The following is a 26,878-nucleotide window of genomic DNA, read 5'->3' as shown; positions in this document are numbered from 1 at the left end:
CTAACTGATCATACACCCTGGTGTATGGGTCTCATCAGTTTAGAACACTATCCTGAGCTCTGTGGTTTCACGTGACCATCTCTCTCATACCCTTCCCTGAGGGCCTGGTTCCAGCTTGTCTGAGAACCTTTCAGCTTTGGACTTTATGAATTTCACAGACTCCATATGTGAAATGCTGCTCTCCATGATGGAGACCACAGTACGTCTACCAGAAGCTATCTCCCTACCTACCTTCCCTCTGTTCCCTCTCAAAAGAATTCTAGAAGCCTCTCTAGTACCACAGCATGGCTGGAACAAGAGAATTCCCAATCTGATCTGGAGATACTTGTTGAGCCATGGGCCTGCAACTTTTTGCAGCCTGTGAGCACCACTTCCTTCCTCCCACCTCCTGCCTCCTCACCCTGACCTCCTCCACATCTCACCCTTCGGAAAGATTTGAGTAAGCTCATGGGGTCTGTTAGAAAATATTCTTTAGCAAAGGCAGAAGCCATTGTTCAGGAGAGAGACAGACCTTGAGCTGGAGTCACCCCAGGTCCAGAATATTAAGATCCAGAAGAAGTCAGAACACCATGGTCCTCCCTTGGCATGCTGCACATTCCCCTGTTGTTCTTGAAGGGATGGCTGCTGTGTTTGTTGTCCTGTTTCTGTTGGTGGAGGAGGAGGGTGTGCCAGGATTCCACCTTGGCAAACGTCCTGGTAACTCTCCCTGGGCTACAGAGGGCTTGATGAGGCAGGTAGAAATTTAGTATCTCAAAGGTGAGTTGAGAGCTGCCTGCTGATTGGCCAGCGGCTGCCCAGAGACATCTTCCTAGGTGATGATGTTAGATAAATGACCGTCCCACAAGCACCTGCTTGTACCAGCAGTGTGGTGTGTATTTCAGTTTCCTGGGACATTGCTCAAAGGGTAATTCCCAAACACTTCTGTCAGAGTGTGGCATCATCAAGTTCTCTGTAGGCCAGGGAGTGTTACCAGGAACTTTGTCAAGGCAGAATTCTGACACACCCTCCTCCACCAGCAACAGAAACATGACAACAAACAGACCAGATGACTCACAGAGCTGGGGTCCACCTGGACACTTGGGGAAGAGGATTTACGCTGGTCATCAGAAGACAGTGAAACAGACCGGAGACAGATGACATCTGTGCATAGGACAAGTTTAAAGAGCAACTGGTATCACTTTATCGAGTTGTTTATTTACTTGTAGGTTCCTGTTACGCGGATTTAAAAATCTGGCATCAGCCACCTGCTGTTCCAGATTCTCACAGTGGAACAGGGAACAAGGCAACAAGTTGTCCTTCCACAAACCTGTCATGAATGCGATGGAGTTGGCAGTAAGAAGCCCTTCTGGAAAGAACCTTAGTTACCAGACAATCAAGAGGTCACATGTAAGAGTAGCAGGGAGGTCAGGGACATGGGCACCATGATGGCTGCTCCCGAGTGTTAACTTGCCTGTATCAGGCATCAACTAAAATCCAGGCTACTGGGCATCCTGTGAGGGTTTTCTTATTAGATTATTAGAAGCAGAAAGACCCACCCTAATCCAGACCACATCTTCGGCTGGCATAACACATGAAAGAAGGTATTGTGCTTTTGCTAAGAAAGATCATGACAAAAGCATGTGAAGGTATGTAACTGTGGGCTGCAAAACACAGGAACCTAGATAATACTATATGAAGTAAAAGACACCAGACACCAAAGATCACAGCTATGTGACTCTGTTTATGTTAACCATACATATTAGGCAAGTTCATAGACATAGAATTCAGACCATGTACAGAGTCCATTAGATTAGCTCATGGAGCACCAGAGGTATTACATGGGGACGGTGGCTGTTAGGAGCAATAGGGAACTGGATCAGCATGAGATGTGGCCTCCAGAAGTCTTTCTGTTCACACATCAAGCAAGACACTTGACTGATTTCTCCAGTGCCATTCTCAGGGCAGAAGAACACACCTCGGAGCTTTGCAGAAGCTTCAGTAAGGTGGACAGGTTTGAGCAGTAACCTATGGCATTTTTGGCAGCAGGTCTCACAGAGGAAGAAAGATGGGGCCATTCTCAATAGGAGTGGGGATACCTGGCCACCTCAGCCCAATCAGCGGGCCAAGAAGCGGATCTGGTATGTTGGGGGCACTTTGCCGAAGCCACTCTCCTTTGGACTGAGGTCAATGTCCTTAGGAGTCATGGAACTGGACACAGAGAAGTTCTGGAGCATGGTGGTGAAGAAAAGGAACAATTCATTGCGGGCAATGCCTTCACCAAGACAAATGCGCTTTCCTGTGGGCACAGAGAATGAGCCATGTGAGCCCCAGGGCAGTATATAGCTTTTGGACTGCCCCATCCCTAAACCCAGACAACTCTCCCATTGCAATGAATAAGAATGAGTTTGATACTCACCTGCAGTTCAAGTGAGAATGTTAAGAGATTCCCAAAATGTTAAAGAATTGGTTCAAGGGCCAGTGAGACTTCTTAGCATGGAAAGTCACCTGCTATCAATCCTGATAACATGAGTTCAACCCTTTGGACCCACAAGTTAGAAAGAGAGAACCAACTCCCACAAGCTGTCCTCTGATATAAACACACCCATACCCACCATTGTGCGCATATATATGCATACAACCATGTATACAGGAATAAATAAATAATAACGTGCCAATTTGTTGGGAAGTCTCATGGTCACTTCTGACAAATTTCTAGTTTTTATCAGATTATCAAAGTCCTTTGTTCCTGGACTGTAAGAACCCACTTAGAGTAGGAAGGAAGTGTGTATGTGTACATATGTATAATGCAGCAGCTTTAATGTTCCTCCTTTCTCATGTGAGGCTATTGATATCCATTTCATTGGCTGCCCTAAGGGTAAAGGTGCTGTTTACAATGACTCTTGGATTAACAACTGGATGTTGTTAAGGGTCCTATATGAGCCAGATATGGATACACATGCCTGTAAATGCAGACTTGGGAGACCATGACAGGAAGATGATGGGTTCAGAACAGGCTGGACTACATAGCAAGATCTCTGTGTATGTATTCCTTCTGTCTCTCCTTCTCTAAACCCAAGAATGCTTATTAAAATGAAATAAAAAAATCTCTGTCTCATGTCATTATATAAGTCAGAAGAAAAACAAATATTTATGGACTATTATATTACCACTAATCTCATAAACCTATGGTTTTATATTGACTCTTTAACAGCATTTCTTAAGGTATAAAATTTATAAGATTAATGTATACATTTAAACTTTTTGTCATGATATTAACGGTCATATAGATTACTAACTAATTCTAGAAAAAGGTTTTATCTACCTCCATGTACATGATTTCAGGTTTCAGACTTTCTTTTCAGTTTTCTGCAGTCAACCATGAGCATGCCTAACAGCAGCCTTTGGAGTCTCCATAGGAAGGTAGGGCCCCAAAACTATGATTCCCCCAGGACTATGATAATACCACAAGCTGAAAACACCACCTAAAGATCAACTTTGGACTACAACTGCTCAGAACAATTGTGAGGTGGCTAGCTGAGATGATCCAGCCTAACAGACTATTCTAGCCAGGACTTGAGACAAGTCCCACATTTCCCATAACGCAGAGACTGTTCAACAAATAACACGTCTACCTCTCCCAGGACTTGACAATTAACTCAAATTTTTCTTTTCAGGATCCCCTAAAGATGCCATCACCCCAAACAGCAGGAAGTAAATTTAAAAACACATGCCTTCATTCCCAAGAGGTGGGGTGAGTGGTTTTTGGTCTTTCATTGGGTTATGGATGTTTGTTATTGTTTAGGGGAGTTGGTTACAAGTTGTTACTGGTAATGGTCAGGAAAAAAGCTAAACAAAGGAAATCAGATTCAAGGTTCTTGTTTTGAAAGAAAAAAAAGAGATATAGATATGATAGGATAGAAGGGTAGATTATTGAATCTACTCTAAAAAGAAAAAAGGGAAGATATAGATATGATAAAATAAAAAGGTTGATTATTGAATCTACTTTTTAAAAGCAACTACTAGTTTTAAATGTTTTACATTAGATTGGACTTTTACATATTGTATACAAATTTTGTATATTGATACAAATTTGAGATTAATTTTGTTATAACATACTGTACATACATTGCTACTCTTATTCAGGGTATCATACCTATACAACTCATTTAACAGTGCAATGCAAATATCTACTCCTTGAAAATTATTATTATCAACTGTTTAGTATAATAAGGAAATACATGTTAGTAGTTAATCACCTATTATAATCAAACTTGTAGTCACATTAGATATGTTTTCAAGGTCAAACAAAGATATATTTTAGATAGACAGGTCATCTTCAAACACTTCAGAGTTCTACAGAATATGGCATTTAAGATGTTTTAATCACATAGGTTCTTTTTTATGACAATGAAACATGTCTGGTCCTGGCAGCACCAATCTATTTCAGAGAATAATGGGCATCAAAGAAACTTTACATGGAGTTTATTTTCTTTGTGGCAAAAGTAAGCCACAGGGAAAGAAAAGGCCCTTGACTCTACTGTGGACAGTATGATGTCCTAACTGGACAAGCAGGACACAAAAGAAAGTGTCTGCCAAATATTGTCAAGACAAGGAGAGACAGCCTTTCAGAATATCCGGCCTCACAGATAAGTCTGTCTGATATTCTAGGCCTGTAGGCTAAAGATGAATACCCCAACATTGCAGAGAAACTTTGGGTGACTATCCAAGCAGCCAGCTGTTTCTTTCATTTCTCACATTTTTTTTGGAAGTTGCTTACTCACACCTCCTGCTTATTCAGTTAATATTATTTCTTTCTTGGGACTCTGAGGGAATTGAAAACTAGATAATTATAGTTATAGTTTTGCTTGTTGACCAGATGCAGAAAGCAAGTTATGATAGACAGTAAAAAAGACTTTGGACTCACAAGATAGGATAGATATGGAGTGTTTTCTCTGAATTTGTCAAATGCAACTGAACTAGATATTGTTGATGCATTTATTGCCAGTATATATTGTATATAGTTATTGTACTTACTGTATGTAGTTTTTCTTATATTAGTTATAGCATTCTTTTTATTTTAGAGTAAAAAGGGAAATATAGTGGTATATTATTTGTGTTTTAATAAATAAAGCCTGTCTGAATATCAGAGGCAAAGCAGACATATTAGTCAGCCATACAGGCTAGAGAGTAGGGGGACACACTTTTAATTCCAGAATTTAGGAAACAGAGGCAGAGAGATCTCTGGTAGTTCAAGGCTACCCTGGGCTACACAAGATTGAATCTGCCTAAAAGAGAAATAGGGCTCAGCTGTGTAATGGTGTCACACACTTTTAATCCCAGCACTGGAGAGGAAGAGGCAGGCAGATCTCTATAAATTCAAGGCCAGCCTGGTCTACAAGAGCTAGTTTCCAGGACAGATTCAAAAGCTACAGAGAACTCTGTCTCAAAGACACAGAGAGAGAGAGACAGAGAGACAGAGACAGAGAGACAGAGACAGAGACAGAGAGAGAGAAACAGGGCTCACACAAAGATGATCCCAGCAATTGGGATTATATACCTTTAATCCCAGCATTAGGGAGGTAGAGACAGGGGCAATATGGCTGGGCAGAGAGAGGAATATAAGGGGGAAGAGACAAGAACTCAGTGGAGTATGAACTAGGGGATGTGAACTCTTCAGAATTCATGGAAATAGGATCTCACCCATTTTTGGTCTGAGGAAGAGGAAGAGCCAGTGGCTGGCTGCCTTGCTTTTCTAATCTTCAGGTTGAACCCCAATATCTGTCTCTGGGTTATTATTCATGGTACACTCCTCTCCCTCCCTCTGCTCCCCACCTCCACTCTCCCTTCCTTCCTTTCTTGTTCAGCTTGATATCAACAAGTTTCTAAACACAATTGCTCATACAATTAAAAATGGGCAAGGTTACATGATGAAGGGTCTCTGGCACTCAACGAGTTCTCAGGGGTATAAGAAGCCTGTGGTGGTTTGTCACCTTGGGCATGGAGCATCACAGAGCAATGGGAGCCTGAAAGCCCAGACAAAGGCTCCACCACTTGCCCTGTATCTCAGAGATTCTTAATCTGCAACTGGCTGCCTTGGGTTTCCAGGTGGAGGAGGGATTTCCAGGAACCCATGCCCTCCAGTTTTTGGGGAGCTACCTATGTAGGAGTGTCTAGGGAAATCACCCTATTCCTTTGAGCACCACCTTTCCAGAATTTAGGCAGCATTAGCTTAGAAATTAATGGACTATCTCTCTGAGATAGTTCTCCTAGAACTGGTTTTGTGACCCAGATTTTTCCAGAGCAGTTTTTAATGGCTGTCTCACTCTCAACAATGACCTCATACCTAGAACTGGCAAATTAGGTACCATTCATGTCTCTTTGGCTCTCATATCCTTTTGGCTTGTTTGTTTGCTCATTTTCTTGCTTGCTTGCTTACTTGCTGCAACTTGCATCCCACAGCAGTATACCTGAATCTGTGCCTGTACCTATCTTTTTATCTATTTTTTTTTCTGGCTGCTTTTTCTAAACTTCCTAGCCAACATCCTAAGCCCTCCTCATTCTCTGTTTAACCATATCTAGTCATTCATTCCTTCATGTCTTCTTCTTGCATCCCTTTCTCCACACCACTGGCTTTCTAAACTTGGGGTTGTTGTACAGATAGTTTACTTATATCTCATGCCCTACATTGATGTGGTATGCCCCTCTGTGTGCTGTGAATACCATTGGTTAATAAAGAAACTGTCTTAGGCAGAATATACGTAGGTAGGGAAAACTAAACTGAATGCTGGGAGAAAGAAGGCAGAGGAAGAGAAGCCATGGAGCCACTGCCAGAGACAAACATGCCGAATCTTTGCCGGTAAGCCACAGCCATATGGCAATACATAGATTAATGGAGATGGGTTAAATTAAGATGTAAGAGTTAGCCAATAAAAAGCTAGAGCTAATGGGTCAAATACAGTTTCTTTGTGGTTATTTTGGGAGTCTGGGCAACTGGGAAATGAACAAGCAGCCTCATAAAACAAATTGACACACCAACATGGTTGACTAAATCCATATAAAACCTAAGAAAGCTTGGAAAGAAATTCTAGACACTAAAAAACAAAGTTTAGCCACATTTTTTTTCCAGATGGGCTCTGCTTGCTGCAGCTCTCTTAAGAGAGGTCTTCTTGATTCAGCAATGTCTTTAACAGTGGCTTCCTGGTCCATGCTGCCAGCACAAACTCTGGTTCTTTTGGGGGGTTGACGCCTGCCACCACTACGAGTCCAGGTGCTTATGTGCCCACTTGGGGTCAGGAGGAAAGTAGCTGAGATGATGTCCAGGCTCAGCACTCCCCACCTGGGCAGTCAACAGGATTGAGTCTTCTAGGAGTGCACAGACCAGAAAGCATAACTGATTCTCACTGCCATGCACAGAGATATATCGAGGCAAATTTGCTGCATGGCAAATTTAGCTTTTACTCAGATAAAAAGGGTTTATATGCTGCACAGTGCTACCCAGAGTTGAGGTTGTAAGGATGGTTCACACCCAGCGATCCTAGAACCTGCAGTAAACTACCTCCACCATATTTAAAGTCTGAAAAAGGCAAAGCCAGCACCCAAGACCGCTGAGACTATGCTGCTTAGCATTTTAAAAAGTACTCTTGGAAAGAAAATGATTTCAGATACACAATAGGACAGATTCAGACATAAAAGACCTCTAAACAAGACACTGTGTGTTTGAAAAATGTATATAAGCTTGTGAGAGAGAAGAAAAAGAGTAAAGATACAGTAAATGTACTATAAAAGAGTACAGACAGTCATAGATTAAAGGAATAAAGATAATAAAATAAATATTAAATTGTAGAAAAAGTAATAGAGTAAAACTAATAAGCCATGTAAAGATGGAAAATTCACAGAGTCTGGATTATGTATATTATTGTGTTTTCTTTAAATTTTTTGACTGTTAAAGAGCTACATAACAAGAGACATTTCATTGTATGGGCTGCTAAGCTAAACTAGCATACATACTTTAAAGGTATCTTAATTTCAAAATTTGGGTCAAAGAATATGTTGTTTTGTAAAAGAGGTTCTTTTGTTTCTGCAGAGGATGAGAACCTGTGGAATCCTTCTAGACTAATGTGGTTTGATGGATCAAGATCCCCTGAAAGGTCACCTTCAACACCCCTCAAAAAATACTTTGCCCAATAAACAGCAAGAAGCAGTTTGAAGAGAACTACACCTATATCCCTAAATGATTGTTTACAAATGTTTATTTACATTTAAAGAGGCATATGCTATGAGATCTGCATTGATATGGATCTTGGTTTATTGATACAGATTTAAGGTCAATTTTGTTATACTGTGTATATGTATTTCTGCTCTTGATTAAGGTGTTGTGTTTGTGTAGTCATTTAAAAATGTAATGTATAATTAAGAAATATAAGTTAATAGATAATCATCTATAATAGTCAAGCTTGTAATCATGTTAGTTAGGTTTTCTAGTTATATAGAGATATTATTTCAGTTAGATAGATATTCTTCAAATCTTTCAGAGACCTTCAGAATATGTCATTTAAAATGTTTTAAAAACTTAGGACTTTTCATGACAATTAGACACATCTGCCTCTGGCAGTACCAATCTGTTTCAAGAGAAAGACGGGCATTGAAGAGGCTCCTTATGGAGTTGGGTGGCCATTTGGGCAAGAAACTGCTCAGGCCTGGACTGCTTAATGGTATGCCGTGTGAACTGGACATGCAGGACCCACAGAAAAATGACTACTAAAGTTGCCTAAAGAAGATGAGACAGTCCTTCAGGGTTTCTGCTTCATGACAAAATCTGCCAGACATTCTGAAGGACACAGAAAAAAGTGACTGACAAAATGCTAATATAGGCAGAACTGTCTTTAAAATTTCCTGCTTCATGGGAAAGTCTGCTGGATACTATGGGCCTATAGGCTGATGATGGATGCCCCAATCGTAGAGAAAACCTTCAGGTGATTGTCCAGGCAGCAAGATGTCTCTGTCAATTCTAGAGTTTTGGAAGTTGCTTACAATGCTCTTCCTGTTTACTTGGGTAATATTAAATCCTTCTGGAGTCTTTGATGGAGTTGAAGAATTTATAGTTATAGTTTTCCTTAGTTATGATAAGAGATAAAGTAGATATAAATATTGTAACTGTAATTCTTTCTTGATACCTGTTTTGTTATATGTAATTTTACTACGTTAAAGTTGAAACCTTCCTTTTTATTTAAACAGAAAAGGGGGGGTGATGTGGGATTCCCCTCTGTATGCTGTGAATACCATTTGTTAATAAAGAAACTGTCTTAGGCCTGCACAGGGCAGAATATATGTAGGTGGGGAAAACTAAACTAAATTCTGGGAGAAAGAAGGTGGAAGAAGAGAAGCCATGGAGCTGCCATCAGAGACAGACACCAAATCTTTGCCGGTAAACCACAGCCACGTGGCAATACACAGGTTAATAGATATGGGTTAAATTAAGATGTAAGGGTTAGTCAATAATAAGCTAGAACAAGCAGTGATTTAACTAATACAGTTTCTGTGTGGTTATTTTGGGAGTCTGGGCAGCCAGGAAATGAACAAGCAGCCTCATACAACACTACATGTCTACAACTCTGAAGATGAAACATGAAAGGAGGCCATTGGACTGGACACAGCCAGGAGCAAGGCTGCAGACAGGGTGACTGAAGTCACTTGGACACTTAAAACTAGACTACTCTTAGCTGAGACATGGCTCAGTGGGAAAGCACTTGCGTAAAATCCCTCAGTGAGGGGATGAGGGCAGAGAGCAGGGAGGTTCAGCAACAGAGCATCTCCTAGAATGCACCAAGGAGAGGCTGGAGGTGGGGGCTCTTTCAAAGAGAACTTACTTCACACATGCTCAACACTGGCTTCCACCCCTAGCATGAGGATGTGAGAGAAGGGGGACAACTAAAGGTTAAGGAATTCCTTCTAGAAATTCTCTCTAAAAGATGAGAAACCTGAACTCAAAGTTTACTCATTTACACAGAGTCCATTTAACTGAATTAAATTTGGTAAGAGGCAGATTCTGTATGTAACAAACTAACCAAACACAACAGGCACTCGAACTACACACTACTTGAGATTATATTCTTCCAGTGAAGAACAAATCTCAGTCACTCACAGCAGTTGACCTACTCCAGGCTGCCAACTACCTCAGCATGGCTAAGTAAGGCCAAAGCAGAGCCAGCACCCATGAAGCTGTGTGTTCATGCCCAGCTCCCTCTGGTCTACAGACACCGTGTGCTGACATTGCTGGGTGCTATAACTGAACTTTCTCTGGTTCAAGAATTTGTCCATCATGAATGGGTTCTTGGCTCAAATAAATGATAGTAATTTTGATGTCTCTTACAATTTAACTAGAGTATGCAAACAGAGACAAGCATGTCAAGACATGCCCCATCTCCCCAGTGCTCACAGCTAAAATCAATGCCTCCCCAGTGATCAAGACCCTACATACATACATACCCTTCATAGCAGTGTACAAACCCTACCCAATTCATAGAAGTGTACAAGACCCTACCCAGTTCATACAAGTGCTGCTATTTCTTAAGAAAATGCATTTGCTCAGGTTCACAGATTTATCAATACCTCCCCAAAGTCCTCCTGAGCAGGGCTCCTTTAGTTCAAGAAGCCCCTAGTGGGACTGTGGCCAGGGTGAAAGGGATGATTCAGGCAAAGCAGCTAGAATAGACTCAGTAAACCTGGACCTAGTCCTGTTTCCTGGAACGTGAACCTGCTCTCTAGTGTCTGGGAAATGAAGCACAGGTCCGTCTCACCTGTAGAGAAGGGCATAAAAGCTTCAATTTTCTTCAGAGCCCCATTGGCATCCAGGAAGTGGTCAGGATTGAAGGCATCTGGTTGTTCAAAGTACCGTGGGTCATGAAGAGCTGAACTCAGGATGGGGTACACTTCAGTGTTCTAGGAGACATTGTGAGAGACAAAGATGTTAACATACCCTGACTCCCATCGGCATACAGTCATATTGCAATAAGATTATTGATTATTGATTGCAATAAGAACTAGGGAATGCTGGGAAAATGCAAACAATCTGTTACTAGGATTGAGGGTAATACAAGAGGAGGTTCGAGGCATAGAGATGTAGAGTCTCAGCTGATCTCACCTCGGGGAGGAGGTACCCTCGGAACAAAGTGTCTTTGTTGACTTTGTGTGGCACTCCAATTGGGATAAGGTCTGAAAATCTCTGAATCTCGTGGATGACGGCATCAGTGTAAGGCATTTTGGTGCGATCATCAAGGTTGGGTGGGCGGTGTGAGCCAATCACCTGATCGATCTCTTTTTGGACTTTTTCTGCACAGAAAAGGGGAATCGTGGATTTCCTTTGCCAGCTTTATAGCAATGATATTTTATTCTATGAGCCAACAGCCCAGGAAAGAGTGCAGTAAGAAGACTCTCCTGAAAAACTCAGTGCACTTGAGGGTGCAAACAACTGTCCTGTTCTTAAGTGACTGTCTCTCTGTACCCACGATTAAAACTATATTAAAGCTCTTCTCCATGAGTCTCAACCCCATTTCAGTGGGGTTTTTTAAAAAAAAAAGAAAGAAAGAAAAACATACAACAAAGGCTACTGCATAGGGAGACTTTGGAGTAATCTTATTGATGCAAGAATGTAAAGGAGAAAACAGTAAAAATTCTCATCTTTTCAAGGGAATGAATCATTTCTCTAGACACACACACACATATGCACACATACACACACATATACAAACACACACTAGTACTTGCATATACGCCAAAACTTTACACGGAATGTTATATTAAGAACTCAAGGCTGCATCCTCAGGAATAATATGGAAAAGTAGGTAGATTAGCAAATGATTCTATCAACAGATACATGCAAAAATGGATACATAAGAAAATCAATGGATCAATTACTTAATAAATGGACATATTCATGAGTTAATGAAACAGACAGACTAAACACTGGATTATGTATTCAACTTGTAAGTCAACAGGTGATTCAAATAGTGGATAAATGAAGAAAGGGATAAGCACGGGAAAGTTCAAAGGCCAGTTAGTGAAAGGATTAAGAAATGAAACCAGTTGATAGAAGAATAGATGTCTGAATAAATCAACGACAACTTATTCAATCCTACAGATCAAAGGAAAAACTAAGTTAATTAAAATAAATGAATGAAATGGCTGGTTGGGTGGTTAAAGGATCAATGAGTACACCAAAAATTAGACAGTGGATTGATACATGGTTGAGTGGGTGGGGTACTAGGTGTGTGTGTATATTATTAATAAGTGTTTAGAGATGGGTAGATAAAAGGATGGTTGAGTAAATAGGTGTTTGGATAAATAGATGCTTAGATGGATGGGAAAATGAATGAAGGGATTGGTAGGTGACAGCTGGCTTGGTGGGTAGATAAATAGGTGACTGAATGAACAGAATAAGTAGATGGATGAAGAGATGCATGGATAGAAAGAGGAATGAAGAAAAGAATGTAAAGATAGAGGAAGACAGATGGGTAGATGGGTGGGTGGGTGGATGGATGGATCAATCTTTAAGTGATGAGAGAAAACAATGGAAATGGACCAGCTGAGTGTTCATTCACACACCACCCACAGCTCTGCTTTAGGTTAGATGTCGACCAAAGCCTTCAGAGCTCCAGATATAAGAGGCCCATGGCTCTCTCATCTACACAAACCTCCACAGCCAATAGGAAGCTAGAAGATTCCCCAACTGGTTGTTTGTGGCACACCTGCAACATGGGGGTATTTGAGCATGAGTAGGAAGCCATAGCGGAGCGTGGTGCTGCTGGTCTCGGTGCCAGCAAAGAAGAGAGACAGCACGGAGATTATGAGGTTCTGGTGATGGAACTCCGTGTGTTGGTTGGACTTCTCCTGGTTCCAGATGGGAGAGAGAAGGGAGAGTCAGGGTGCCTGGAGCCTTGCAGGGAGATTCACACACATCCTGAGAACTGTCCTCTGTCTCAATATCTAGACCACATGGCATTTCTCAGTCCTTAAAAATATCACTTGATCTCTGTCTGTTCTGTCTTCTCTCTCTACTGTGCTCTCTGGTAGTTTATCATGGTTTATCTCCCAGACTCTTAGAACCTCTGTTGTCTTTCCTGCTTTTTCTTGTGTCCTATGTTTCTTCCCTTCTTTCTCCCTATCACATTTTCTCTTTCTTTTCCAGATGCTTCTGCATCTTCTCCACTCCATTTCCTGTCTGTCCTCCCCATCCTCTGCCCCCTTTTCCTCCACTCACATCCTCAGCCTTCACTCTCAGCCATCCCCTCTCATTCACGCAGGACTTACCTTCTCCATGCGTAGAAGGTAGGTATCGATGAAGTCTCTAGGATTGTTGGGGTCCAAGGTTTCCCTGTGCTTCTCCACACTGTGGCCAATGTAGTCGAGAATTTCCTGCAGGTTTTTGGAGACTTGTATGTGTGTGCCAGGAAAGTACTTCAGGAAGCCAGAGAAGAGCTCAAACACCTGCAAGAAAGAAGGGTCCAGGAAGTTACTTGGAGCTATCAAGTCTCAAGTAGCAAGCTGTTCCTAGGTCCACACATTCCATGAGTCCCTGCCTTCTCTCCTTCTATCCTCACCCCTTCCCTTTTTTATCCTTCCCCACTACTTTGTTCATCTTCTCTGTTCCTTTGTTTCCCCTCTCGTGAACATACACATACAGCATACTATCAGTCTGTCTCTCTGGATCTTTCTCCAGTATTTACCTTGTATTCTCTCTCTCTCTTTCCTAAGTCATCATTTTGTTGTTGCTGCTGCTGCTGTTGCTACTGTTGTTTCAATTGGGGTTTTGTGTCTTTCAGACTATCCTCAAACTCAATACTTATCCAAAGGTGACACTGAACTCTGATCTCCCATGTATTGGGATTGCATAGGTGTACCAGCCATACCTGGCTTATTTTGTGTAGACAACCCCCCTGTCCTCTTAGCTACAGCCAGAACCCCATGTCTTCATTTTCTCAAGGTTGGCTGGTTCTATTTCTGCATCTGGGTCTCTCTACCCTGCTTAACAACATCCCTCTCTCCCTTTGTTCATTCCCACCTCCCTCCATCCCTCCAGGCCTCAGGATCCTTGCCTCTCCATGTTGTCTCTGCCTTTTTACCAGCCCTAAGACACTCCCTTCTTTGCACACAGAGCAGCTTTTTTTCCCCTCTGCCTTGGATGCTCCTCTCTTCCCACCCACTGACCTGGCTGGAGAATGAGCTGATGAGTGAGAAGGACTGATAGAACAGGTCCAGCAGACGCAGGAACTGGCGGTCTTTGTAGTCAAAGCGCTCACCAAAGACAATGGAGCAGATGATGTTGGCTGTGATGCACTGGAAGAGGAAGGTGGGGTCCAGGGGAGCTCCTGGAGGATGAGGATGCACGACAAGAGACATGGCATCAAGAGAAACGTTTGGCCTTGGCTCCATCTCTGTAAAGTTGTCCCCACCACTCACTACTCAAAGAATAACAACAGCTGATACCCCATTTGTACATATGATGCACCAGGTCCTACACTCAAGATGGTGTATTTTACTTAATTTCCTCTCAGTATTATACATAAGATGCAATGCTATTAGTATACACAGAAACAGTCACTAACTTCAACAAAGGTAACACAACTACTCATGAGTGGGGCCAGGATTCAGACTCAGGGAGCTGAGAAGGAGAGTATGTGTAAGTCAGTCTCTACCCTGTACCTCCCCCAGGGCAACATTCTGACTCTGAGCTGAGAGCTAACTCCTACTGACAGGAATGGTGCAGAGAAGGATTCAGGGGTTGCTTTATGGATTTAGAAGTCTATCATCTACGAATCTTCCTCCAGGTCTTCTATGATTCTAGGCTCTGTGGTATTCCAAGTACCATCATCGTGTGTGTGTGTGTGTGTGTGTGTGTGTGTGTGTGTGTGTGTGTGTGTAACTTTCTTTTCTCTGCCCATGTATGTCTAGCCTCTTTCTTTGGTTCTGCACTCAGGTCCCTGTGTCACCATCTTCCTTGATGTTCATTCTCCAGGACTCACCCTGGGATTTCCTCAGCTCCTCCACCAGACATCTGGCCTCTTCCTGAATCCGCTCCTCCACACTCCGCTTCCCCATCCCAAAATCTCTCATGGTGGCCAGAGAGAATCGCCGAAGAGCCTTCCAGCGTTCCCCATTGGCAAAGATCACACCTAAGAATGTAGGGGAAGGATAAGTGAGTTACAGAGGAAGTTCACAGAGACCTGGGTCCTTCCCCACCCCTTGCCCTTCCTTCTCTCGGATTCTCCTCTCTCTGTGCCCATTCACTATTCCACCTCATCCCAAACCTTGAGACTCCTACCATAATCCTTGAAGATTGGTTGAACCACAGCAATTGTCCCCCGGCCGGAGAAAGCCTCAGCTTGGTCCACCAGAGCCTCCCTTATGGCCTCTGTCCCATATAACATGACCACGGGCCTCGGTCCCAGGTGCACTGTGAACACGTCTCCATATTTTTCTCGAAGCTGCCATGAAAACGGCACCAGGGTTGTGGTTAGTCAGTGCAGACATTGCTGTTACATTGTGAAAACACCTAGACACAGACGGGTAAATAGTTACCCCTCCGCTGGCCACCTTTCCTCTTCTGAGGACATAGCAATTTCAGGGTTAATCCACCACCACGAAGGTCTGCATTGATGTTGGGTGTTCTGAGCAGTACAGCATTACAGTATAACTGTGGGTGTGGGGCTCGTGCTATAAGCTCAGTACTGGGGGAGTAAATGAGGTGAATTAGGAATTCAAGATCATCTCTGGCTGCTGTTAAGCTGAACCTGGGGCTACATGAAATCTTGTCTCAAAAAAATAAACATATGGGCCGGGCGGTGGTGGCACGCGCCATTAATCCCAGCACTCTTTAATCCCAGGACACTTTAATCCCAGGAGGCAGAGGCAGGCGGATCTCTGTGAGTTCAAGGCCAGCCTGGTCTACAAGAGCTAGTTCCAGGACAGAAACAAAAGCTACAGAGAAACCCTGTCTCGAAAAATCAAAAAAAAAATAAAAAATAAAAAATAATAAAATAAACATATAAATAAAATCAATAAAAATAAAAATATGGTATAGGAAAACTGAGAGTGATGAATTGACACTATAACAGACCCAGCAATAAACTTGTTTAAGAAATACTAAGTTGCAGAAGGTAGGGTTTAACTCAAGCAGTGCTACTGCCTCTAAGATGACTCAGTGATATGTGGTTAAACTAACCAGACTTGTTAGAAAATGTACGAAAATAGTTGCACTTTGAATATAATTGTAGTTTAGGTTTGCTGCAGTTTAGGCTTCTGAGAATATATATATTTTTTTAATATATATATATATATATATTAATATTTGTTCCATTCCCATATCAAAGGACAAGGTTCTGCTGGGCAGTTCAAAGGTGGGTAACAACCACTGTTAAGTCCTGGTTCTCTTATCAGAAAGAGTATAATTCTGCCAGGAGAACAGATGACCTGGGTGTGGTGGTTTGAATAACAATGGTCCCCATAGGTTCCTATGTTTGAATGCTTGATCACCAGGGAGTGTCACTACTTGAAAAGTTTAGAAGAATTGGGAGGTGTCGCTAAGGGTGGGCTTTGAGATTTTAAAAACCCATGCTAAGCCCAGAGTTTCTCTCTCTGCCTACAGATCAGGATGGAGTTCTCAGCTACTGATCCAGAATCAATCATGCCTGCTTTCATGGTCCTGCCATGATGATAATGAACTAAACCTCTGAGACTATAATCAACCCCAATAAATGCTTTCTTACAAGAGCTGTCTTGAACATGCTATCTCTTCATAGCAATAGAACAGTGACTGAAACACAAAGAACATGATTCCAAAGGAACAACAATGATCAGCCTTAAAACAGGTGGTGACAATATCTTTGCTATAAATCTTCACTTATCCAAAATGGCCAGATTTACAGTTCTTGTCTCTGTAAAACATGTTTAACTGCTCAAAGTCTGATGGAACCTAAAAGATATTTACAGATGACAGCAAATGCAGATTGCTTGTGTTCAAGATCTACAGAAGCTATTAAAAATTTCACATCGAAGGTAGTTTCTCTAGGATGTTGGCAAGAACCAGCTATTGCATTACTAAAGAACTTTTTTCCTTATTTCTCAAGTGTTTGAAATAAATTCTCACTAATGAGGGGATGGGACTTAACCTGCTACTTCAGACATAGATATAGATATAGACACAGATATAGATATGATATGGATATAAATACAGATATAGATCCTTGCCCATACACCTTCAGTCTGGACAGCTCTGAATCTCAATCAAGAACCATGCTTTCTGTGATCCAGCTTCAGCCTGTTCAATACTTCCTGACAACATTCAAGAAAATGGTTTTGACCCATTCACTGGATACATGGGAAGGGGAAGTAATGATCCCTGGTGATGGTCTTGAGTTCACACTCATGACTACAGTATGGGCTGTTGGGAAATACTTAACAATGCAACCTACCTCTACAGGAAACTGGTTCCAGGAACATGACAACCCTCCAGAGCTGAGAGCCCTTGAGGAGCATGGTGTTGTGTTTGCAAATAACCCTCCTTCATCCTCCTGTAAACTTTACTTTCTCAAGATTACACTGGAGCTAATAGAAATGAAAGGCTATGAAAACAGTCAGTGACTGATGTTATTTATGAAATAATGCTAAGAAAAAACTCTACACATGTGTGATTTACAGGGGTTTATGTTTTGAGACAGGATCTTGCTGTGTAGGCCAAGCTGAGCTGGGACTCTCTATGTAGCTTAAGTTGACTCAAATTTGTCATTCTCTTGCCTCAGACTCTGAAGTGCTGGAGTGACAGGTGTGAGCTATACCTGAATGCATTCCTTCTAAGTATTTTCAATCCACAGATGGTTGAGTCTGTGAGTAAAGACTCTGCCTTTATCGAGAATCAGCTCTAATTTTTGAAGATGAGTATAAGCATACAGAGAAATTTCACCTCCAAGTGCTTGTAGAATAGCAAAAATATATATACTTATTCACCAAATGAATGAACCAGATTATTCCTAGAAGGAAGCCTTCTTAATAATATGCTACACAGAACAAACAGTGGTGAGTCCACACCAGGGAATCTTGTCCATCGATGAAATAAAAATCTGCCTATCAGATCAATGATAGAAATAATCACCAACTTAATGTTGGCATGAAAACAACTTCTTATTATATTTGCTGTTATCTCAATGAAGTCTGAGCACAGTGACATCAACACACTGAGACAGAACTGTGAGAAGATAATAACTACAGGGCATAAAACAGGGACAAGAAAGGTTGGGAACCACTGTTTCAGAGTGATGATCAACTTCAACAATATCATAGCTCAAAAGTGAATGACTGGAGAGATGGCTCAGGGACTAAGGTCTCATACAGAAGACCTGGGTTTGGTTCCCATCACCCACATGATAGCTCAGAGCTATCTTTAACTCCAGTTCCAGTGGATCTAATGCCCTTTTTTGACCTCTGCAGGCACCAGGCATACACATAGTACACAGATGTATGTACAGGCGAAACACTCACACATAAAATAAAAATAAATCTGAAAGAAATCATTTTAGGGTGCAATTGAAGCTGGAGAGGTGGCTGGGAACACTTGCTGTTATACTATACCTAGTTATAAGCCTGGTGTCCCAAACACACCTGCAACCTCAGCTCCAAAGTGGAGGTGGAGACAGGAGGATGGTGGGGCTTGCTGGTTTCCAGCCTAGCTGAGAGAATGGCAGACCCAGGTCAATGGAGAGACCCTGCCTCAAAGGAATAAACAGAGAATGCTAGAGGACAACCAGTGCCCCCATCTGGCCTCCAAGGAATAGGTGCAGGCATCCACACACAAAGTACACATACACTGAGACACACAGTAATAGTCATAATAATAATAATAATAAATTACACTTATTTCCAAATCCTAGGCAGTCACTTTCAGAACTTCCTCTACCATAGGACCTGCCTCCTCTTCTGAGTCCTGACTCAGAAAATCATGGTTCTTCCGAAACTTCCTTTCTATCCTTTGTTCTTTCAGATACTGACCAAAGACTGGGCATGTTTCCCCCAACATTCTGAGCTTTCCCTCTTTTTCTGAAGCCTACCCACTCGTTTTTCACCACGTGGCTGCTTACAAATGGCATAGATTCCTCTATTTCTCTCATCCATCTTCCTCTTTCAGCAGCTGCCAAGCCCTGGTGCTGTTAATCTCAAACTCTAATAAGACTGCACTTGAGTTTCCCCCAAGTCTGATTTATGTGAATAATATGTGCTCTAAAGAAGTTCCTGTGAGGTTAAACAGGTGGTCACACTCCAGGACCTTAGGAGTGAGGAAACCCAGGCAGTGTCTCTAGCCACTCCAACACTTGAAAATAAATACCAGGTTCATCGCACTTGAATCAGGCCTCAGAGGCCACACTTAAAAGCCTGTTGAGGATCCCAGCAAGTGGACACAGATAAATGTTCTTGTGAACCTACCAAGGGAGTATGATGGATTTTGTATGAGTGTTATGCCTACATGTACGTAAGCACATTACATTAGTGCAGTGCCCTCAGACGGCAGAAGAGGGAGCCAGATCCCCTGAAACTGAAGTTACATATGGTTGTGAGCCATTTATTTTGGGTGCTGGGAATCAAAACCAGGTCCTCTAAGCAGCAGTCAGTGCTCTTAACTGCTGAACCAGCTCTCCACCACCACTACCCCCACCCATGTCCTTCTTATGACTTCTCCTAAATGAACATTTCTTCCCAGAGCTACGTGTGACTGATACCAGTCACTGATCCCTGATCCACTGATCCACTGATCCCTGTGGAACAGCTTCGGAAATGTTTCATCACCAAATTTCAGCCCATCTCCCAAATTATTTTAGAGACACTATTCTTAAGAGGAGAGTGTTAAGAAGCCTAAAAATCAGTTTAAAATAGACTCCACCCTATCCCTTATCCATCCTCCCTCCTCCCTCTGGTTTTGAGAGGAGACATGATATTCTTACCTGCTCCAAAGATTGACTCCACCCTTAAGAGTTAATTCATCTGGACCTATCAATCCCCAGCCAAGAGACAAGCCCTGGGAAAAGCTGATTCATAAACCATGATGAGGATAAGGGAAGAATAATCATTCCCTTATTGTGCTAGTGTGCTTCTCCTTCCGTGGCCTTGGTGCAGCCACTTGCAGAACTTCTGTCAGCAGTTTTTCTAGTGCTTACTCAGAAAATCATTCCTCTTTTGTTGTGCTGTGAAATAATCCTTCTATATACACTGTGTGAATATATGTCACTGTGAGTGGTTTAATAAACACAATAGCTGACTGGCCAATCACTGAATAGGATACAGTTAGGCTGGAAAGTCAAACCAAGAATGATGGACTGAGGAAGGGTAGAGTCAGAGGAGTTGCCACCCAGATGCAGAGGAAACAGAAGATGAATGTGCCATCCTAAAAAAGGTACCACCACGTGGCAGACCATAAATAAGGAACATGGGTTAACTTAAAATGTAAGAGCTAGTTAATAATAAGTCTGAGCTATTGGCTGAGCATTAATTAATTAGTTAATATAACTGTGTGGTAATTTGGAAGCAGCTGCCGGTGTGGAAAAATTCCACATACACTGTTGGAAGGCCTTACTGGTCAGAGGCTGCAGTCTACCACGGCCTGGCAGCTCTCTCCAAGCTTGGCAACATAGAGGCCTCCCTTCCCAATGAGACTTCCTGCTCTCTGTCTGCCCTTATTTGGAAAAGGGCTCTAAGCCTGGATGTTGGATTTACCTCTAGTGTGACCCTTGGCATAGTTCCCTGCTAGAGTTCTCCTGCCTGCTGACCCTATGGTAACCAGACACTGTGTGGGGAGCTTGGCCATAGGACCATACTCCACATATGGTAACTAGGACTTGCACTAGGAGCTTCATGATAACACTTAAGCTGTCTCCCCAAGAGCTGTCAAGCTGTCCGACCTTGCTCACTCACTTCTGCTCCTCCCACTTTGTAGACCAACAGTCAACGATCCCCAAGAAAGAAGAGAGTTGCACTCGTCCTTCTCTTTTCTTTTTAACCTCTTCTTCTGGATCTCTACCAAAGGCTGGGTTGCTTTCCCTGGCACTCTGTGCCTACTCTCTCTCTCTCTCCCTGGTGCTATGCAGCCCTACCCTCTTTCATTATGTGGCAGCCTACAAACAGCATGACTTCCCTCTTCCTATCCATCTTCCAACTCCGGCAGCTGCCAAGATTCACAACTTGCCTGTCTTGCTCTTTCCCTCTCAAATGATAAAAAAAATTGTCCTTGAGCTTCAAAAGAATTTAAAAAAATAAAGACTCAGAAAGGCAGTTGAATATTTAGTCCAAATGTTGGCAGTTACTGGAGGTCACAGCTTGGTTTGTTTCTCTCCTCCTGGCCAACAGTATTTCATCATACTTAAGATGTCAATCTCAATAACACACATGATAAAAGCCCACACTCACTTCCAGCAACACAGCTGCCTGGGAGTATAGGCCTGTTTCTTCAGCCACAACTAAAGCTTCCAGAGAATGTTCCAGATTGCATACCAGCAAACCCAGCAAAAACAAGCAATTTGGAATTGAACTGGAACTCACGGAGCTGACACGGCCTTTAGCACCTGAATTTGAGTCAGGCTCCAAACTCATCTACAACCCATTTGAGAGAGCTGAGCTGGTTGCATCTGCAGTTCGCCATGGAATATCACTACCACTTGGCTTCCATCTATCTGGAGCTTCCCTTTTCTTGCCTTTTCCATGTTATATGCCTTGAACATGGTTAAAGTGTCCTCTGTGGTTCCTGTGTTGGAAGCTTGGTCCCCAATGAGATTGTATTGAGAGGTGGCAGAGATCTCAGGAGCTGGAGTCTAGTGAGAGGCATTGGGTCTTTGGGACAGATCCACAGAATAGGTTAATGCTGGTCTCATAGAAAGAGCTGGATTCGTGGAGAATGGATTATTACAAAACAAGGCTGCTACATGTGGTTAGCCTCTTCTGCAAGTGACAGATCCTCTTTTCTCCTCTCCACCATGTTGTGACACATCAGAGGGGTTCCCACTAGAGGCTGGATAAAAGAAGTGCTGGATCTTGGAATGTCTGTTCATGATTATAAGCTAAATAAACCACCTTGCTTTTAATTTTCATTGTGTGTGTATGTCTGCATGTGTCTGTGTTTCTGTTTGTGTGTGTTTGTATCTGTGTATCTGTGTGTTATGTGTGTCTTGTGTTATGTGTGTGTGTGTGTGTCTGTATCTCTCTGTGAGTCTGTGTGTGTCTGTGTTATGTGTGTGTGTGTCAGTCTGTGTGTGTGTGTGTTATGTGTGTGTATGTATGTGTATGTGTGTGTCTGTGTATGTCTGTGTATGTGGGCAGGAAGGTACTCCCAGAGGTTAGAGGAAAACATCAAATTCTCTCGAGAGCTGGAGTGACAGGCAGTAGTTAGCTGTCAGATATGGGTTCAGGGAATCAAACTGGGTCCTCTGGAAAAGCAGGAAGCATTTTTAACCACTGAGTCATCATTCCAGACACATAAACCTCTTTATTTTATAAAAGACTGAGTCTCTTCTCTATTGTTATAACAAAAAAATTTAAAAAAACCACCGGGAGGGTCTTTCTTGCTGACTTGGGTGGGCCATTTCCCATCTTACCATTCTTGGTTTCAGTCAAGCCATTCCTCCCCATGACCCCAAAATTCAGCACCTACCTCTCCTCCATTACATCATGTTCATTCACCTGGGACTATTTCTCCCTTTCCTGTCCCCCTTTGTCCCTCAGGAACAGCTTCTTTCCCCATTTATTCTCCTTCCAGAGAGTCTTCAGGAATCTCATCAGATCCTATCTTTTATGTAGACCCTTATGGATCCTCAGATGATCTTTAAACTCAATTAGGGGTAGGGATGGAAGGATGACTTGTTATTTAAAAGCACATGCTGTTCTTGCAGAGGACAATGGGTCGGTTCCCAGCACCCCATGGCACTCATACCATTTGTAACTCATTTCTGGGAATCCCATACCCTTTAGAGCACCAACTATGCACATGGTACACATGTATACATGCAAGCAACACGCATAAACATAAAATAAAATTTAGGGAGGCAAACCCTTTTGCTTTGACAGTGTTATGTATCACCCAGGTGAACAGGAAATTTATCTCATATCTCAAACCAGGCCATCAGGTACCAGGGATGCAGCTCTGCTCCCCAACCCTACCGCTATGATGCTATGTGGTGGAACATGAGACTCCTTATCATTCAAAATATATAGTTAGAAAGGAAACCAACCATCACATTACAGCTGGTAGAGGCCCTAATTCCCTGCCAGTGGCACATATCTTAGACCCTGTGTGATCGTATGTTTTTACCTTCTTTTAATTTTTAAAACAATCTTATTTTGCACACAATCCCAGTTCCTGCTCTCTCCCATCCTCCTATTCCCCCATCTTCTCCCCATCCCACCCCCCATCCACTCTGCAGAGAAGGTGAGGCCTTCCATTGGGAGTCAACAAAGTCTGTCATGTGTGTTCGTATCTTAATGATGCAAACTGTCCCCATGCAGCTGAAAGAGATGGCCCAGAGATTAAGACCACTGGCTGCTCTTCCAGAAGTCCTGGGTTTGGTTCCCAGCAGGCACATGGTGGCTCACAACTATCTATAATGAGATCTGGTGCTCTCTTCTGGCCTGCAGGCAGGCAGGCAGGCACAGAACACTATACACATACTAAATAAATCATTGAGAAAAAATACTGTCTCTGCAGGGAAAAGATGCAGCGTGGTCATACTGTGACAGGATGCTACTGCACCTCACTGTGGGTCTGTGAGCAGTTAGTGGTACTGTGGATAGGTGTCAATTTCATTAGTGTTGTAGTCACTCACGAGATGCTCATGGTCCAGTAAATAGGCCCCACCCATGCTTAGACAGGGGTCAGCATCTCTCCGTTTCCACACCAACCTTCCCAAATGAACCTAGAACCTAGAAAGCATCCTGCCTCTTCATGCTAAGTGATCTCCAAGCAATAAGTCACACATGAGACCATGTAAATGACCCTAATTAAACTCGGTGGGAAAAAACAGAAGGATATCAAAATAGAAAGAGTCTTGTTGGCAAAATGAAGGGTTCATGTGGGAGAAAGAGGGAGGAGAGTGGGAAAGGAGGCCACAAATGATGGAGATCCGGTATGTGTATATGTTAAATTGTCAAAGGATTTTTAAAAATAAAATCAATAGGGTGTTGACTTGGGCTTTCCAATGTGTGGGAAGCACATGTTTCAAATACATATGTCAGGGTAGGGTGACACACACTTGCCAGTCCACTCAGGAGGCTAAGGCAGGAAAAATGAGTTGGATGCCAACCTAAAAGACACGGGGAGACCATGTTTCAATATATAAATTAAAATAACTAAATTTGCCATTGATGGAGGGATCTTTTAGAACCCAGGGAGTAACAAACACAAGGTTCATGAGGAAAATCTCCACAGCCATGGGGAGGGACAGAGGAGTGGGATTTACAGTCATTGCTTCAGCTCCCTCATGGAAGGTAGGACCACAGGTGCCAACTCATTATTAGTACGCAAGTGGTGATTAATCAAACATGAAATCCCGAGTGTGAAGCATCAATGCGGAGCCTGGTAAATACAGTGCTAGCTGCTGAAATGAACTGATAAGCACTCCCTACCTGCCCCTCCTCCCGCCCTACCTCTCCTCCCCTTTGTCCCTGAACACCTGAAGCTAATCTTTGCTCTCTTTTGTTGGCAGGAGCAAAGCCTGTTGTTGATGCCTCTGACATTGTTCTTTCTGTTCTGGAACAGACAGGCCCCGCAGAGTGAAATTCTACACGCTTACACCTCAACACCTGGACCCCTTTCACACTCGAAGCACAGTGCCCCACACAATTCCAACACAGCGAGGACACACCTATCGATCTGAGCACCATCCATCACCACCAATCAGCGTCTCACCTTTCACTCAGCAACCTTCCCACCTGGAAGGAGTCCCTCGTTCATCCCAATGAGTGATCTCCAGGAGCAAACATGGGGCTATGCCATAGGGCAGAAGCCCTGTGCGTGTCTCACCTGCATGAAGGAGTTGAGGAGGCCTCCTCTGTCCATCTGCAGGAGGTTCCCCAAGAGGGGCAGGGGACGGGGTCCTGGTGGAAGGTGGCCACGAGCCTTTGGGTGGCCCCTGACCAGGAGCAGTAAGAAGCCCACAAGGAGAGCGAGGAGGAGCAGGACACTGGGCTCCATGGTCCTGGTCTGAGCACCGTCCACTTCACTGCATACTCCAGCTGGACTTTTATGCCGAACCTGGCCTTCCACCCAGTTATGTAACTTCAGCTGTTCCCGCCTCCTGTCTCATCATTGTCCCCGAGTGTGAGCACCCATACTTCCTGCTTGGGCTGTCAATGACCGGCTCACTCCCTCCTTCCTTACCCCCACCCTGGATGTTGGCAAGGACATCATGAAAACGGATACACAGGACATTGGGAACAATGCGTCTCGATTTCTGAGGGTGAGTATACACAAGTCAGTTCAGTTCTGTCTGCTTATTTACTCAGGCGTGAACCTGTGTGTGTGCACTGTGCATATTTTTATATCTTAAAGGTCACTTCTAATATGAATGTGCAGCTGGGTGATTCTGTGTTTGAGTCTAGGTGTGCTTGCTAGTCTACTCTTGCATGTCCAAGATGTGTTTGCATGTATAATCTTCAGTTATGGAGGCCTTTCTGTATGTTCTTAGCTTCATATGTGAATGTGTTCACACTTAAGTGACTAGTGTTGCATGGTCCTGTGCATGTCCCTGTGTCTCTGCAGTCCCCAGCCAGAGTCTTTGAGGGGCTGCAGATGTGATTTCTCCAGAGACCCCATTGAACTCTCTGGCCTGTGACAGCCACAGATGGGAGAAAAAGAAGGAGAGGGAAGGAGAGGCAAGAGTTTCAGGAGTGGGGAGGCTTGGGAATGAGGAGGAGAGAGAGGCTGAAACCTGGCAGAGGAGCAGCTGGGGCCCATGGGTGTCTGGGCTGGCAAGTTTTATGTCAAGATGATACAAGCTAGTATCATTTGAGAGGAAGAAACTTCAGCTGAGAAAATGCATCCATAAAATCACACCATGGGAAGCCTGTTGGACAATTTCTTAATTACTGATTAACATGGAGGGCCCAACCCACTATAGGTGCTGCCACTCCTGAGCTGGTGGTCCTGGGTTCTATAAGAAGGTGGATTGAGCAAGCCATGAGGAGCAAGGCAGTAAGCTGCACCCTCCATGCCCTCTGCATCAGCTCCTGCCTCCAGGTTCCGGCCCTGACCTCCCTGGACAATGAACTGTAAAGTAGGAATGTGGGCAAAATAAGCCCTTTCCTCCTCAAGCGGCTTCCAGTCATGGTGTTTTGTCACAGAAATAGAAACCCTAACTAAAAGAGTCTCTGATGACTGTGACTAATGACAAATGCTTCCTTTTGTCCTCCTGGCTGTCTTCATAGGACATGAAGCTTTCTGACCCTCTCTCTTGCTGTCTCTGACCTACCTACCCCGCAGACTGCTGCAAGATGCAGAGACTGTCTTAGTCTGGATGCTGCTCTAGCAGGATACTGGAAACCTGGTAATTATATGGACAGAATGTTTTGACTTGAGGTTCTGGAAGCAGCTATTTGTACCTAACTGATAGCACTATTTGGGAAGGTGGCAGGACACCCTAAGTGGTAAAGCTTGCCAGAAAGAAGTAGGCTGTTGGAGGCAAGTTGATGGGTTCCAACTCCACTGCATCTCTCTCTCTCTCTCTCTCTCTCTCTCTCTCCCTCCCTCCCTCCCTCCCTCTGTGTGTGTGTATGTGTCCTCTTTCTCCTCTTCATCCTCCTTCTTCCATCTTCCATATATAAGAACAACCACAGCTCCCACGTTTAGACTAAAGCCCCAAGTGCCACACTTAACCTGCCA

The 26,878-nt window shown here is 43.3% G+C and overlaps 1 protein-coding gene across 1 annotated transcript; it reads right to left on the bottom strand.

Moving 5' to 3' along the window:
- Window positions 1-1,700: 1,700 nt before the first annotated feature.
- On the bottom strand, window positions 1,701-25,221 carry LOC121449230 (cytochrome P450 2B1). The gene is made up of 9 exons (XM_041653534.1): window positions 25,022-25,221; window positions 15,296-15,458; window positions 14,997-15,146; window positions 14,182-14,342; window positions 13,285-13,461; window positions 12,723-12,864; window positions 11,120-11,307; window positions 10,776-10,917; window positions 1,701-2,275 (listed from the first exon to the last, which is right to left on the bottom strand). The coding sequence occupies exons 1-9, from the start codon at window positions 25,190-25,192 to the stop codon at window positions 2,094-2,096; spliced, it is 1,476 nt and encodes a 491-aa protein (XP_041509468.1). The 5' UTR covers window positions 25,193-25,221; the 3' UTR covers window positions 1,701-2,093.
- Window positions 25,222-26,878: the final 1,657 nt, after the last annotated feature.

This window comes from Microtus oregoni, unplaced genomic scaffold, assembly GCF_018167655.1.
Source record: "Microtus oregoni isolate MIOR12 unplaced genomic scaffold, Mior012 000006F_ref0000085, whole genome shotgun sequence".
Taxonomy (NCBI): Eukaryota; Metazoa; Chordata; class Mammalia; order Rodentia; family Cricetidae; genus Microtus; species Microtus oregoni.
Note: the sequence above shows the minus strand (reverse complement) of the source record. Positions and strands in the feature narration are given on the sequence as shown.

Excerpts from the sequence above, each read along its gene's own strand:
- LOC121449230 (XM_041653534.1), bottom strand. The coding sequence starts at position 25,192 with ATGGAGCCCAGTGTCCTGCTCCTCCTCGCTCTCCTTGTGGGCTTCTTA. Across the intron at positions 13,462-14,181 it reads TCAGCTCATTCTCCAGCCAG|GTGTTTGAGCTCTTCTCTGG; the intron begins GTCAGTGGGTGG and ends TCTTTCTTGCAG. Across the intron at positions 11,308-12,722 it reads CAAATACCCCCATGTTGCAG|AAAAAGTCCAAAAAGAGATC; the intron begins GTGTGCCACAAA and ends TTTTCTGTGCAG.